At 35.8% G+C, this 17,185-nt stretch overlaps 1 protein-coding gene across 1 annotated transcript in view; it reads right to left on the reverse strand.

Moving 5' to 3' along the window:
• LOC111502825 (protein O-mannosyl-transferase Tmtc2) overlaps positions 1-17,185 on the reverse strand; it is a 653,196-nt gene that overhangs the window by 436,496 nt on the left and 199,515 nt on the right. Inside the window, exon 4 of the mRNA XM_074181669.1 lies at positions 15,193-15,307. Coding sequence (XP_074037770.1) covers positions 15,193-15,307 — 115 coding nt within the window. The remainder of the gene's footprint in view (positions 1-15,192; positions 15,308-17,185) is intronic.

Genomic DNA, 17,185 nt, shown 5'->3' on the forward strand with positions numbered 1-17,185 from the left:
TGATCTAAACATTCACTGTCTTCTCAATTCTGATCTAAAGTTGTGTTGAGATATTCTGCTGGCAAAAAGTCTGACTCTTCAAAGATGGAGGAGTCAACGGGCCACACATCACTACATTCGAATCCGTTACACGAATTCTCAATCGTCGCAGCCTCACCATATGCTTCAGTTACTATTTGTGAAATCTGGTATTGAGTGACTCCCAAGTCAGGATTTGTTCGCAGCCATTTTTATACCGCTTAGGCAAAGTAACTTTTGAAAGGCGTGAAAAATGACATGGCTAATGGCTGCAATCGGTGCGTTGTGTGTCCTGGTAATTGCAGCATAATTACTCCAGCATCTCGAGCGATTACCAATGCTTCTAAGTTTTTAGAATGAGTAGAATGGTCATCAAGAAGGAGAAGAACTTTTCATTCTTTGTTTTGCTTTACAATATCAATGAAGTGACGAAGCCACTTTACGAACAGATCTGAATTTATCCATCCGCTCTCTGACACAGGTGGAGGTGGAGGTCCAATAATCAGGGGCGAAATATACATGCCTGCTGCACTTGAACAGCACACAACGGGTGTATTGGCACCTCTTTCTCCACTAGATATCGACCCTACAGCACGTTTCCCCTTTTCAGCTATCACCTTCTGACATTTGTTTTGTACGGTGCTCACGCCTGTCTCGTCAATAGTATTTTTCAAAATGTCAAAGAATTCTTTGACATTGTCTTTAGAAAATCCTTGTGCCCTTGCCAAGGATGTAGCCTGGGGCTCACAAAGGGAGATGTCCTTGTGACGTTTCATGAAGTTGTGATACAATTTTTTTACCAGCGATCTGTTTCTCCTCATTAAATGCGTGAGGGATACCATTTCTAACAAAAATTTGAAATGCGAGTCTACGCACGTCCGTTATTGTAAGCCCAAACTCTTGCTGTTGCTCTACATCTAGTGGTAATGTAGGGTGACGTCCCATAGCTTTGGTACCTTCATTGGCCTTTATATTTTTACTGTCTAATGACGCTTAAGTTGGAATTCCGTACTGTCTACAGAACTGATTAAAACCCATATATCTGTTCCTATAAGCAGCTAGAGCTTTTTTCATATCATCTTCATTCCACGTTCCATACTTTCGTTTTGACATTCTGAAACAGAAAAATGGTGTTAGAATCAAGTACGCTACTTTATTTATTCAAAAAACAAACTAATCCCAGCAATATATCAGTATTCATACACAAAAAATGACGAATATCTATCATGGTATTTAATGGGCTCCAAAATCGTACCGGTACAATTTGAGAAACCATTAGAGGTACGATTGAGGCAACTGGGACTCTCCGGAAACATTACCTTATTTCTAACATCACACACTCGTGGAAGCATAAAACGGCTGGATAAAACACTCGATATTAGTGTTAGTTTTACAAATTATTAATGAATAATATCAGTACGTACCTTGGCAGTCACTACGTTATTACGAAAAAGTTTCCAAAACACTAGCTCCAAAACAGGAAATCTTTCACAACAACTTAAAGAGTAACCGCACACGCCTCAAACTCAGTCTCGACACTACAATTAAGCAGTACTTGCTGGTAGCACCGCACGAACGCTGTAGTCACTCTATTTCGTATTAAAATTAATGTGGTACGATTTAGGAGACGGTACGATTTTGGCAACTCTCCTCTAATTGAATACGTCGACATGTCATTATGGATTTTCTCAAATAAAGTTCATTTCATATTTACACTAAAAAATTTGAGAAAGATTCCTGCATATGAGAAAAACATCTGAACAACAGGGCTTTGTAATGAGTACCACAGCTGCAGGCGATGCTACAAGGGGTCAGAGAAAATTCGTCACTTTTCATGTGAATATTAGGCACTTAACCACGAAGGACTATTACAAACATTCAATATTTATATCAATTATCAATCAATCAATCAGTCAATCAAAATATGCTATATGCTGGCATATACCATATGCATATGCCTTCACGACGTTTCGATTGTTAGTATCCACAATCGTCTTCGGGTGATAACTGTGGATACTAACAATCGAAACGTAACTAACAGTAACTTGGTTTAAAATCTTTAAATTATTATTTTTCAATTTTCATGTCTCGTTAATAATTTGTTAATTTTTTCAGCTCGTGTTAATAGTTCAATTCCTTTCATTTTTTTGTTGTTGCTTGCACGTTATTTCATTGTAATTTCAGTTTTTGCTCAATGAAATTGTTATTTTCAGCTAATGTTTCACAGATTCTTTCAGGAATATCAAGTCAATTCATATCATATTAGACAATGAAATACACCACGAAACATTGTCAACCATCTTCAACCAAGAAGATTGTTGCTGAAAGTGAGGCCTATTTTGGGGCTGAAGATAAATCGCTCCAAAAGTGATATTGAAATGTTAGAGCAACGCTGCATGGCTCTTGATGAAGATTACATTGTTTAGTTTTTAACTAACTGGACTTTTCAGCCCAGATGTTTTTGCAGACATTTCACCAAAACCATCATATAATTGCCATTTTGTAAGTGTATTAAAGAAAAACCAACATCTTCTCATTCAAATCGGACAGGAACTAATTGCTATATACATCCTGCTACCGGAATTAAAAAAAAGGAATGCTTCAGAAAAACCTAGTGTATGCTTTTGTTACTGACAGCTTATGAATATTTTTCAGAATAACGCGCGGACAACGTAATTAAGGTTATTCTATTCGAGAACGTATTAAAAAGTGGAACTTTCAAAGGAAAAATGTTTTCTGTTCGTTATCATTCAAACAGACTTTGTAATATCTGGTTTTATTTGGCGAAAATATTTGTTTGAAGTCTTTTTACAGTTAAAACAATGGCCTCTCTGGTATGAAATACTAATGGATGGTACGTGCTGGGAAAATATATATTCTAAACTGAAAGCTGAAATTTTCATCAACGGTATCTCAGGTGCAAGGAATAGTAGAATGTAATACCGTAATTTCCTCTAGGACATACAAAGGTGAATGAAATTATATTTTCAAACCATTATTGTTCCATCGCTCATTTTAATTTTTTTCAACGTTAGTAACGTTAGGATATTGAATCTAATCTATGTAATAGACAACTAGGCGTTACTGTCAATGAACAAACTCCTGAATTGAAATTGGTTACTTGTGGTGTACTCCAGGGTCTTGCCCTCGGACCACTTCCTTTCATAATTTACAAAAAAATAAAATACCACACAAAAATTTGTAGATCATGAACAGGAATTTCTTCCAGATACAAACCGGAAATAAAACCCTCATGAAATAACGTCTTACACATAAATAATAAATTACATGGGAGAAACTGATCCACATGAATCGAATACTCTCATAAAACATGAAAAAATTGTTATAATTTGAAGTTCATATGGAAGTAATTGTTTTTGAAAAAAAGAATTCATTTTCTGTAAATCAATTTTCATGTGGAGGTAGTTGTTTCAGAAGGGTTTCCTAGTCCATTTTGTGCCTGAAAGAAAACTTCTCTTCATGATCTATACAGCTTATATTATACTGTTGTCATTATTTCTTCTGTGTGAAGCTTCCTTCCGGAAAACTCTGTTTTTTCTAATTTGCAATATAAAAAAGTGGATTTTAACTTAGCTGTAAACCCGATAAAATTTCTGTAAATTCTGTTAGTGGTCAGATAGTGATGTCATAGTTCTATATATTCAAGTTTAGTTGTTTTTACTCCTCAGTTACTAAATCATAGCGGTATATTTATCGTATTCAAACAAAATAAAATGATTTTCATACAAAACAATCACGTTAACCATATTCCCATAACAAACTCTTTATTCCAACACCTGTATTCAGTGTTTCAAATATTTTTATATATAATTTTGTTATATGGCGAACTTTTTAAATATTTCACGTGATATGATATGATCAATGAATTCTATAAAAATGGAGTATTGCAATAACTATCTGCTAAATGAACCATTATAACTTCTTTTACTTTGGACTTACCTATTCTTTCCTTTTCTGGATCCTTTTCCAGAATAAAATTGTGAGAGGAAAATTGTGAGAATTGTGTAATAACGATCGATTTGAAAACCCCATCCATCATAAAAGAAAGCTTCTTACCCTTACCTCACCTTACGTAGTTGAAACAACCCCCTATCATTTCCATTCAAGCAAAGTATTCCACTGACACAGAATCTGGCGAAGCAGACGAAAACGCATTAAAGGAATGAATAATGAATAAGCGGAAGAACCCCGGGCTTTGTCAAAGGGATTAAAAGACGAACATAATGTGGAATTCACTTCAACTCCACATGCGAGTTTTGCATGTGTTGTTTTTCTTTTCCTGGAGCTTATCTATTCATGTGTCAGTCCTCTAGCAGCCTGTCTCTTTCAGTTCATAGAAACTGGTTTCTTTCGACACTACTTTGACTATGAGCTGCGTTGTCGAGTTTTTACATTTGTTTGAGATAATGTTTTGATTGAAACGGGCTACATACACACTTGCCGCAATGACACTCTACAGTGTGAAAGTAGGGATGGCCTTCAATTTTCAATGTGTGTAAGCAAGCAAAGGCTATTTCCTAAATTGGCCCTGCGGCAGGGCAGCAGGGATGCGAGATCATCCTCAATCAGTTGGTTGTAACTGATCACTGCAAGGATCTCTTCAAAAGAGGCAGTGTCCATTCCTCAAAAGTGATTGAGTCAATCTACTTCCAAATCTTCCATAATATCCATGCAGTCATTGTTCGTAATTCTGGCGTTGAATCTGGTCATTATTACGCCTTGGTCAAAGACGAAACGGACTGGTTTAATTTTGGCGATAGTCGTGCCTGGCGATGTATTGAATTTATTGGAGCCTCTGGAGACACCCTACATTTTGTTTAATGAGAGAGAGGACATTGGCAGATCCAGATATTCAGATGATGTAGTGCTGCAGGTTTTTCCGGGTTTTCCAGCAGCTGAAAGATCAAATGCGCCACTGAAGCCAAATCTTCAACCAATATCGTCTTTTAATTTATTTGCAGTAGCATCAGAGAAAGTTCCAAGGAACTGTATTGGGACCCATCTAATATCTTCTTCTAATTTCTAATTTCAACGGTGTAATAACTTCATTTGCTGATGACACAGCTATCACTTTTGTTGAAAAAACGTGGTAAGAAGTATACTCTCAGGCTGAAATGGGCATCAAAATTATTCTGAACTGGTTAAGTTCTAATTTATCAATTGTCAATTTCAAAAATACCGAATTAATTGCATTCATTCCAACAAACAGTGTCCCATTTTGGTAGACTTTTCATGGACACACCAGAAAATAAATAAATAAATGATTCAAACAGACAAATTATTCAATTTTTGAACTTTCCCAATATTCTGCATAACAAAATTAAATTCACAGTAGAAATCGAACAGAACAAGGAGCTTAACTTCATAGATTTGAATATTTCAAGAGTTATTATTTGATTACGATTTAATATCTACCGGAAAAACACGTTCACAGAGTGTACGATTCCTTTTGACTCTTTCAGTCCACTCTCACATAAGTTATACGCGTTTGGGTCGATAGTACACAGAGCTTTCGCAATCCCTCCACCCGAAAAGAATTTCCAAGACGAACTAAAAATAATCAAGCAAATTGTAGTAAACAATCAGGTTCAAATTTCTACAATAAAAAAGATAAAATCAGGTAAAACTCACAAAACACTTGGGAGTAAATTATACCAAACTGCTAAAAACACAATATATTTAAGAATAGTAGCATCAACTACTCAGGTGAACTTTCAAAAAATATTCAAAATTCAAATACAAAATATCAACAGCTTTCATAACTAATAATAATTCAGACAGAACTCTGTTTAACGCAAAACCCAAACGAGGGAAAACACGAAAATGAAAAAATCAGGTGTGTATAGAATATAGTGTGGCAAATACTCTGCAGTATATACAGGCCAAACCGGTAAAAATTTTGACGTAAGGTTGCGTGAACACATCTGTTTGGAAAAAAAATCTACAATATACGAACATCTTCAAGACTCTAAACACAAGATAAGTAAAGGTAACTTTAATATCCTACACATGTGTAATAAAAAGAAAAGAATGAATTTGTTGAAAGCCATGGAAATTAAGAAATCGAATAAAAACAAGAAATGTATACCCTTGAACGAGCAACTCGATTTATGTAGGTCTCCACTACACTACCTACACAATACAATGATTGTCAAACCTGTCAAAAAAAGTTGAAAATAAAACACTTCATTAAAATTGATAACTAGAAGTGTTAGGTTTTCTCAATTCAAAAAATTTCAAATTTTGTCGATTAGCAGACCCAATCGCATGAATAATTTTATTTTTTCAGTTTGCTTACATGATTCGATTTGAAAACTATACATATGTGTGTGTGTGTGTGTGTATGGGAGGATTGGCATTGGAATTATCCTTTTGCCACAGAGTGTTGGATATATGTAGTCAGTCATATAATTATTTTACTTTTTATCATAAACCTAATCAATGCATCACAGATCAACTTGTTTTCCCTTGCTAAAAGGCTTGTAATGTTTACCGGGAGTTGGATATTGAGAGATGTAAGTGTGGACAGTAGGTTTTGTGTTTCTTGAACATGGTTTTTACATGCAAAAAAAAAATGGTTCAAATCCGCTACAGAGTTATCGTCACATGTACATAACCTAGTGTTGTGTGCGCCTATTCTAAATAAATGTGCTGGAAAACTTCCGTGATTGAGTTTAGGCCATGTTATTGTGACGGCATAAAACCTTGGTACTGTATATAATTCAATATGTGGAATTGACATGGGAAGAATGGGGTGAATCAGAGTATAAGGATTATTAGATTTGATAGTATAGTTATGCCAATTATCTCGCCATTTGTCCTTATGAATTTTTTTTAACTTAGGTATTAGGTCTAGAGAGGTATATATATTTTCTTTTTCACTTAATTGGGTAGCTTCTTTAGCTGCGCGATCGACCAACTCATTGCCCAGTATTCCCGCATGACCTTTCACCCAAATGAATCTAACTCTACCTGAAGAAGAAATGATAGTATGTATGTGTCTTCTGATATTTTTTCATGATTGGATGACTGATAGAATCTAGTGCCGATTTGGAATCTGACAAGATAATTGATTCGCTCACCCTGTTGCTCGTTATCCATAGTAATGCCCTCTCTATCGCGTAAATTTCAGCTGTATAAATAGATGCTTCATTAGATATTCGGACTTTGTGAGCCATTTTGGTGGATGAAACGTAAAAAGCACATCCAGTACCTAGCTCAGTCTTGGAGCCATCAGTATATATAATTTCTACATTAGGCTTATAGCCACTCAGCAAAGTTTTGATGAGGTTATTATTTACACTAGGAGTTTCCGAATATTGGGGAATTAAGACAATGGGCTTGAGCACTATTTCTTGTAAGTTAAGATGATAAATAGGAAACTTATCGGTTGTTGGCAAGGCTCCGATTGACTTCATCTCTATAAAGGCCTCTGCAAGAGGTGGACTATTTTTTATTCTCCAGTAGTGATTTGTTAAATTATCTACAGATAGACTACAGATCTTGTCTGTGAACCCATCTGATGAGAATCTCAATTTTTTCACTAACATCTTGCATGCCAAGAATTGTCTTCTTATATATAGAGGTGGCTCTTGTGCCTCCGCCTGAATTGCAGGACATGGAGAAGATCTAATTGCTCCTATACTTATTCTAATTGCTCTATATTGAATTCTATCTATTGAGGTTAAATTCGTGGAAGATGATGAACCATACAACACACATCCATAGTCGACGATAGAGCGTATATAGGGTCTATAAAACATCAATGCTATTTTTGGATCTGAACCTTGCTTAGTGTTTGCTACACATCTTAACATGTTCATGCCTTTTTCACATTTTTTTTGCACATGCTTAATATGAGACGTCCAGGTAAGTTTTCTGTCCAAAACCATACCTAGATACTTATGCTCGTGCTTTCCTGGTATATTGATACCACATAATCTTATCGTATTTGGAGTAGAGAGGCGAAGTCTTGAGAAAAATGTGATGCATGATTTTTCGGCGGAAAGTGTAAAACCATGTTGTGTGAGCCAATTCTTTAAGCAGTACATTATGCATTCTATACACTATACATATATTTTTGAGAGAATGATTTCTTGAAATCAGGTGATCTTGTTGGCTATTCTATCAATAGCCAAATCTACCTATTTTGAAATACCAAGGTGAAGTGTTGCTGATATTGGTGCAGTAATAATATAATGGTGCTCCACCCGTCCGGCCAATATTTTTGGATTTCCTTGAACTAGGTATAAGTTATTTGTCAAGCAATGCTGAACAAAATTTTCTATTTGAATTGTCACCAGTGAAAATACTTTTTCATGGTTCAATATACGAATCATCCACCTCTAAAAAGAATTTTCCTTATACCAGTAATGACTATTTTGATAGATCATTGCGATTGAGTATTAAAATGCACTCAATTTGGGTAACACTCAATATTTATTCACAACATTAGGTTTTCTGGTCGAAGTCCTCTTCCATGAACTCTTGAGTTGATACCAATTCTGCGGTTGCATTTTCTGTGTTTTATGAACCCTTTCGATGTTGTGGCTGCTTACTGAGTAGAAGTGGTGTCTCCATCACAAACTCAATGACTGAGTCAAATTTGGAAGCATAAACAACTCCATTCAGACCGTTATTTCTCATCTGCTTTTACCTATCTTTATGTATTATCTATAGAAATTGCTCTTCAATTTCGATAGATAATTTTATAATCACTCAATACATAGTACCGGAGAAATAACACAAAGCAATATCTATTATTTATATCCAATTACATTGTTTTACATCCATATTTCTTTATTGATCAGGTTATATAGGATTCACCCATTCAATTCTTTCAATTTTTGTATTCGTTCACAACAAATATGTATACAAATATTTGTTTATATCTCAAAAATGAAACTAAAAAACAGCGGAAATAACCCTGTGTGTTTCAGAATAATAAATTGGAGAATCGCATCAATAAATCATGAATATTGCAAATTCTGAAATGGAGTTGCCATACGGTTTGATTCCAAATGGATAGGATATTTTATATTTTCATTTATATTAGAAAATTATAGAGTATCTGGTGAAAATGATACTTGTGAACTGAAAGTCATATCATGCTTACTTGATTACTCTGATACCTGATTACCTTGATAGTCTGGAACATCGAAAAAAGGTTGCAGATTTGTTTCTCTTCTGTAGTTACTATCGTGGGAAGTGTTCAAGTGACTAGAGCGGTACATATCAGGAGTATGCGACAGGCTCTGGCTGCTTATCGTTTCGAGGTTCAACTCAGTACACCACGGACTTCGCTGTTCAAGAACTCTTTCATTTGCGTTTACGTGAAATAAACTTTCTGACAACAAGGAAACGAGAATTGAAACTTTCTTTGTTTTTTACCACTTTGATTTGTAACTAACGTTACTGCAGCTTCGTCCTATAAACCTTTTCAAGCTTATACATTGAACAAACAATTGATGAATACATTCGCCCTTATATAATACCCCTGTAGGTGATAATAGAGGTTCTTGGCTCGATTGAGTACCTGAATTTTATTCACTAGTTACAATGCGGATCGCTAATTTGAAAACCGGTGAGTAAACTTCATCGATTTGATCATTTAACAGGTTGCATCCACAATGTAAATGCTTGTGAATTTCCAAGGGTTGTAAATAATTGAGTTTGCAACCCTTCCTTGATTAGTGCAGAATTTCCGTATCGTTTAGATTCCAGAGCTTGTGGTTGCATGCCAAGAAATGATTCATAAACGTCGAATCATTTTTTCTCAGTCTGAAGAACCTTTCATGTTCAGTTTACCGTTTTTGTAAATTTCGACCACATTGTCCCACATAAACACTATTACACTCCGGACACTTGAGCTTATAAACTCCAGATTTCTCCAACTCGTCCACCTTATCTTTGGCATTGAAAAGAAAATCAGATAACCTGGCATGTGGTTTGAATGCCACTCCCACACTGTTTTTTCTGATGAAACCCGCAATTATCTCTGTTTTTTTTCCAAAATATGTTAGAGTTACCCATTTCTTGATTTCTGATTGTTTGACCTGAGTGTATATTAATCTAATCTCCTACCAAGTAGTAATAACGGCTATATCCATCAATTTATTGAAATGCTTCTCCAAATGAATTCAATCTCCAGCGATTCAAATCCAATGTGAATCGCCACTTTCGCACAGGTACCGCTCTTGGAGCGTCTTGAGGATTTTTCTGTAGTGCTTGTGTTTCATCCTTAAAAGAAGTTGTTCTGAAAACAGTTTTCAGTTTTGACTAACAATTTTACTAGTGACCCGCCCTGTGTAGAATTATAGAAGATTTTGGAATATTATACAGTATTCGAAAGCATTCTACAACATTATAGAAAATTTCGAAAAATTCTGGAAATAGCATGGACTGTTAGAGGGAAACACGAAACATCCCAGATTTTTGTTTTCATTTGAAAGGTGAGTTTTCGTAAGATATTTATTGTACGGTGTAAATAAAGAACAATTAAAATGTGCATGTCACTAACGGATTCATTCGAAATATGAGATTGATATCGTATCTATATAAATGGCTTCCCAATTGATACATTTTTATTGGCCATTATTTTATACTCGGTTTGTTCGAAAAATAAGGTGAGTTTTCAAATTTCGCGGGTCACGTACTTTCGATTAGCATTTGTTTGAGTTGTTACACTTGTCTCGAACATATGTTCACAATTTCAGCTGTTTGGCATGTTTAGTTTTTCGGTTAGAGGCATAAAAGTTGACAGTATTTTGCATGTTTGGTGATTTTCTGCTTTAAAAAAAAATGTATCAGAGAATTCCCATCAAATTTTGTGTTTGAAAAAATTGAATCCTCAGAAATACTGGAAGTGTTGATAGTGACATACGGTGATTGTACTCTGAGTCAGAAAAATGTTCACAAGAGGTACAAGCTCTTCACAGAAGATCGGAAAAATGTGAATGACGACACACATGAAATAAACAAATACAAAAACAGACACAAAAAAAACAAAAACCAATCCCGAGGCTAAACAAAAATGCTCACCCAAATCTATAGCGGTAGCTGGGGATGAACAGAAATGTCCGCACAATCTACCGCTCGGAATGAGGCTGAAAATGACAGATCAATTCGTGATATAATACAAAGTCCAAGGCGTAAGTCAATTTGCGACGCCGACGCCAAAAGGAGAAAAAAAGCGATAGAGGCAGGAGTGGCAGCAACTAAAAGTGCACCCTCCTCCTCTCCCACTCCACCTCCAACAGTAAGGGCACTTCCTGCAGTGTGCGCCAAGAGCTCCGCCTTGAATAAAGGCAAGGAACCGGCTGCCCCTGCAGGAAAGAGCCCTAACTTGGGTACTTCCATGGAGGGAACCCCAAGAAGGTTGAAGAAGTCACGCAACGACAGTAATATCGCTGCACCTTCCAAAACCTTCGCGAATGCCACCGTGAGACACCTCAAGGTTACCAAAGAGAGTGTGTGTTCGGCATTTACCTGCCGATATGAAGGAGATGTCGCCTAGTGAGCTGTCCGCCCTCCTGGAAAGGACATAATGGACGATGACCTAGGAAAACTCCTCGGGAGGATCTACAATGGGTTTGCATTCATCCTTTCTACTCTACAGATACAAATACAGAAATGGTTGTGACATCGAAACCAAAGTTCAATCGCCCCAATAGCCCAGCCCAGGAAAGCCAAGACCAAAGAAGGCACGCCAAGTTCGATCAAATGTCAGTAGTTCTTTCCACATGGTCATACGGTCAATAAAGAGTATTTTCTTGACGTTATGCGCTGCTTTCAAGAAGCAATATAAAGAAAACGTTTGGTATTGTGAAAAATTCATGACGATAAAGCACCTACTCACACGTCATGGCTTGTTCGTGATTTTTTGACTAAAAAACATAGTAAACTTGCCCCAGCCACTATATGCACCATATTTGTCCCCTTGCCATATTTATCTGTTCCCAAGTTTGGAAAGACCCATGACAGGACGATATTTTGCGATGATTGAGGACAAAATCGAATGGCTGAGAGAGCTCAAGAACATACCAAAAAATGCACATCAGAACTCCTTCAAGGATTGGAAAGAGCTTCAGCATAAGTGTATTATATCTGAGGAAAAGCTCTCTGACGGAGACAAAATAGGAACTGTTGAAAACATATTCAGTTTTTGAAAAAACTGAAAATTAACACTATTTTCTGAAGAGACCTCTTACATTGAGCTATATTTGAAAGATATATATACCGGGTGTCCCATATTTTATGGGACAGGCAATATCTGGTTTGTTGAAGGAGATACACAAAAATATTTCATACAAAAGTTTTAGGAGTTCATGAGAGCTATATTTTGATATAATTTTTGAATATACAGGGTGTTTGGTGTAGGTGCTAGAGAGCAAAATTCCATTTTTTAAAATAGAACGTCCTGTATATCATTACATATTCAGATGCTACGTTAAATTCTGATATCATTTCATGTTTGGTTTTTGAAATTCGGTTACGGCGTTGTTGAGTTATTGCACTTTTCCTTAAATATAAAGTTTCAAAAAAACTTATTTACTCGTACACGAATCCAGTCTATATTTTTTATTAAATTGAACTAGACTACTACTGAATACAAACCATTATTCTCACCTCTACGATACGATATCCATATCAGTTGAATATAATATTGAAATTTTTGAGAATGTGACTAACTTGAGGGTGAATTGCTTTATATTGCACAATTTCATCAAGTAGCTTATGCTTGTTGATGCCATAGTAACAAATGTTGAATTGTATCAACTTGTCAGTTCGATTCAGTGATTCTTTGCAAAACAGTAACTGTGTTCTTTGTGCGAAAACTCCAGTATGCCTTTCGCGTTCAGTCCAAGTGATTGCATTGATATGTTATTAATTTTTGAGGAATGTCAGAAAAACTGCCATCAAGCACAACGTCTATACCAAGAACGTTTTCCAGACAGACCCATTCCGTCACGAATGACTTTTTCGAGAGTTGTAGAGAAATTGCTAACTGGGTCATTTCCTTCTACTATAAAGCATCGTCATCATACGAGATCTGTTAGAACTGAAGATTTAGAGATCAATGTGTTGGCTTATATTATTATTCATCCACATGTTTCTATCTGTACTCTTGCAGAAGAAGCCGGTGTGAGTAAATCTAATGTACAGAGAATTCTGAAAGAAAATAAATACCACCTATTCAAAATTCAGTTGGTACAAGGTTTGAAACCCACGGACTTTGAACGACGACTTGAATTCATTGCTTGTATTCAGGTAATATTTCATGAAAGTCCTAACATATTCAGTCAAATTTTGTGGAGTGATGAATCGCGATTCCACAATAATGGAGTTGTGAATCGACATAACAGTCACTATTGGTCTCAAGAAAATCCCCACTGGGTCCGCGAAAGTAATTTTCAAACTACTTGGGGTATTAATGTATGGTGTGGATTGTTCAATGGCCGCATCATAGGACCTTACTTTTTCAATGAAAATCTCAATGGATTGCGATATTTACATTTTCTAGAAAATGATTTGATCCAGTTGATGGAAGATATTCCCATAGCAGAACGACAAGGAATTTGGTGGCAACAAGATGGTGCTCTCCCTCACAATTCACAGGTTGTTACTGAATATTTGGATAGAACGTACCCAAATAGATGGATTGGTAATAAGGGACCAATTCGGTGGCCGGCTCGTTCCCAGATTTATCACCGCTTGATTTTTTCCTATGGGGTTATTTAAAAGATATTTTTTTCACTACTCCCCCTTTGAATGTGGATGATCTGAAAATGAAAATTCGACTAGCGTGCAGTGATATTACGCCTGATATTATAAGAGCGACTTGTACGAGAGAAGTGATTCGACGTTTCGAAGCCTGTATAATATCTAATGGGCATCACTTTGAACAATTTTCATGACTTATTTCTAGGTATCTACCATTCTTATGAAATGATTTATCAAGTTATATTATTTACATTGTTATTAATTAAAGACTTGTTTTCGAATACACCTCTTTCAATTTCTCAATTGTTTCATATTCAAAATGATTCCTGACTGAATTCCACAACTCAAAATTGAAACCATTACTTCGAACACCCAAAATTTTGACTAATTTTCATGTGATCTGATGCATAGAGAATAATTGTATGAGATATTTTTAAAAATAATAGTCGTTCTCAAGACTTTACATTTTAAGCAATAACTCAACAACGCCGTAACCGAATTTCAAAAACCAAACATGAAATGATATCAGAATTTAACGTAGCATCTGAATATGTAATGATATACAGGGCGTTTTATTTAAAAAAATGGAATTTTGGTCTGTAGCACCTACACCAAACACCCTGTATATTTAAAAATTATATCAAAATATAGCTCTCATGAACTCCTAAAACTTTTGTATGAAACATTTTTGTGTATCTCCTTCAACAAACCAGATATTGCCTGTCACATAAAATGTAGGACACCCGGTATATACCATTGCGAATGTTTTCTAGATCTTTAAGAGAAGAACAATATGACGTTAATTGTTTTGTTTTTTTTTTTAAGGGATTAGGCAGTATTTTTGATGATAAAACGCAGAAGAGGACCACCATACCGATTTCTCACGAATAACACAGTCATATTTGGAATGATTCACCCGAAACATCAATATATCATAAACAGACAGATTTTTCTTCAATTAGGATTCTTCAATTAGTGTCTTCTATTTTGAAAATGTATAATGTGTTGAATGGTTTTATGATTGTTTCAATTATACTCTCAGTTGGCCGTAGCAAAAATCGTAATCTGAAAATGATGTAAAGCATCATAATAATGTTCATTATCATGTTTTTCCAGCATTTCGAGAAAAAAACGCAGGTTCCTCCTGTCTATATGAAAAAACGTTTCTTAGGTGGAAATTATTTTCAGATTCTCATCTATTCACCCACTCTACTGAAGTTGGAAAATTGCCGCAGAGTTGTATCATCTCGACCGCCATTTTTCTCACCCTCAAACCCAGTGATAAATCTTCCCGACTCCCCCCTGCAGTCTAGTCAGCTCGGCCTTGTAATATATTTTTAATTGTCTTCATTAATCTCTTCGGAACGAACGCGGAGCGCCAGCCGCGATTATAATAAAATTAGCTTTGCTAAACAACGAAATGTTACTCACAGATTGTAATGGACGTCTGCCATGTTGGGTCTGTAGTGGAGAGCTTCTCGAAATGCTAATTCCGCCTCGACTACACGGCCCTGGCTGCTGAGGACGCTGCCCAGATTTCCATAAGCTGAAACGATACGAGCTGCTGTTATCAATTCATTAAAAATGTTATCTACTGGATGAGAACTACATTATGATTATTTTTTGGGCCTTTAGATCTTCCAAAGAAAAAGAATGACTGATGAAGATTAATTATTCAATGATTTTTCGCTGATGAAAAATTTAACCTAAAACATAATTTTTTGTTGATATTCTCAATACTGCCACTGCTGTGGAAAACTTCCTGAATGGTTCGTCTATTGGCGTTCATTCATTTTTCATTTGAACTTTCAATCTATTAAAAGTATTTTCAAATATGTTTGTACTATCAGAAATTATTATTACCATGGGGGACTATTTATATTTCGGGAACTGGCAACACATATGTTAATAGGTGAAATGTAGTAGCAACACCATAATACAGTTTGACGTTTTTTAACATAAACGTACTCACAACATTTTGATGTACAAGTGCAATTTGTTTTGTTTACAGTGATATAAGAAAATCAATTCGATCGAAAAATAGAAATTTCAAGAGTAGGTTTTTGTTGGATTATTTTTCAAAACTCCCAAAGTGGATTATCTCGACAAGAATGTGTCGCTGACTCAGTTTTTTGTATGACGATAAAGCACCATCAAAAACTACAGTATATCGCTGGTTTAATGAATTCTTTCGTGGTCGTAGTTCGATCGCCGACGAATTCTGTGAACGATGTCCAAAATCGGTTGTTGTGCCAGAAAACATCGATGCAGTACGTCAACTGATAATGCAAGATCATCATGTGACATACAGGGTAGGGTGTAACTGAATAAGTGTAAAACATTTGAGGAGGTGATTCCTCATCGAAAAAGAGATAGGATCTTTCATATACAGAAACTTCATTGGAGCATCCCTTGTTAAAATACTGCCCCTTAAAGGGGGTACATAAAATTTGTATAACATTTTTTTTCACAAGTACTGAAAAAGTTACAATATTGAAATTAACCTGACGTTTAGTACTACCAAAAAGACACTTAGCCAGTGATTTATTTGGTTTACCCCATGGTTGTAAGGGGTGGAAAACGAAACCCCTAAAATTTATTTCCAATGTTACATTCTGTCTTATCATTTGTTTACCATTTGAAAATTTATTTCCGATAGCATGTTTCATTCTAAACAAAATATCTCTTGGGTTTTCTACCCAAAATAAACCAGTTCGCAGCAAAAAATTATTTTACAAACAACTACAGAGATACATCGTCATAAATGCGAACTGGATTTAAACTTTAAACGATTAAAGGGTAATGAACAAAACTAATTTATAAATAACAAAACACACAACATGTAGAAATCATAGTAATATGTCTACCTTCAGACATTACGCATGCGTCTAGACGTCGGCGCATTGAGCCACGTATTCGCTCAAATATTCCTGTAGTCTCTCTAATTACCTGGCACGCATCGATGATGCGATTTCTTAAGTCCTCTACATCGTGAACAGGAGTACGATAAACCAAATGCTGTAAATGGCCCCAAATAGAGAAATCGAGAGGATTGAGATCCGGGGATCGAGCGGGCTAGTTTTGTGATCCTCCTCGACCTATCCACTGATTTGCATATGTTTCAGTTGAATGCTGACGTGTTTCTTGACTAAAATGGGCGGGAGCCCCATCATAGATAAAAAACATATCCCTTTTGACGCCCAAAGAAACTTCCTTTAGCAGTAATGGATGCACTTCTCTCAAAAATTGAACGTATGCCTCACCATATAATCGAGGAGGTAGGAAATTAGGCCCAATTAAATCATACCCAATAACTCCGAGCCACACGTTGAGAGAAAACTTGTTCTTGATGGTTAGTTTCGACAATACAGTGAGGGTTTCCATCCGCCCATAAGTGGTAATTATGAAAATTAATAATCTTGTC

Source organism: Leptinotarsa decemlineata, unplaced genomic scaffold, assembly GCF_025532065.1.
Source record: "Leptinotarsa decemlineata unplaced genomic scaffold, Ldec_3_MD MMD2_tig00026314_RagTag_RagTag, whole genome shotgun sequence".
NCBI lineage: Eukaryota > Metazoa > Arthropoda > Insecta > Coleoptera > Chrysomelidae > Leptinotarsa > Leptinotarsa decemlineata.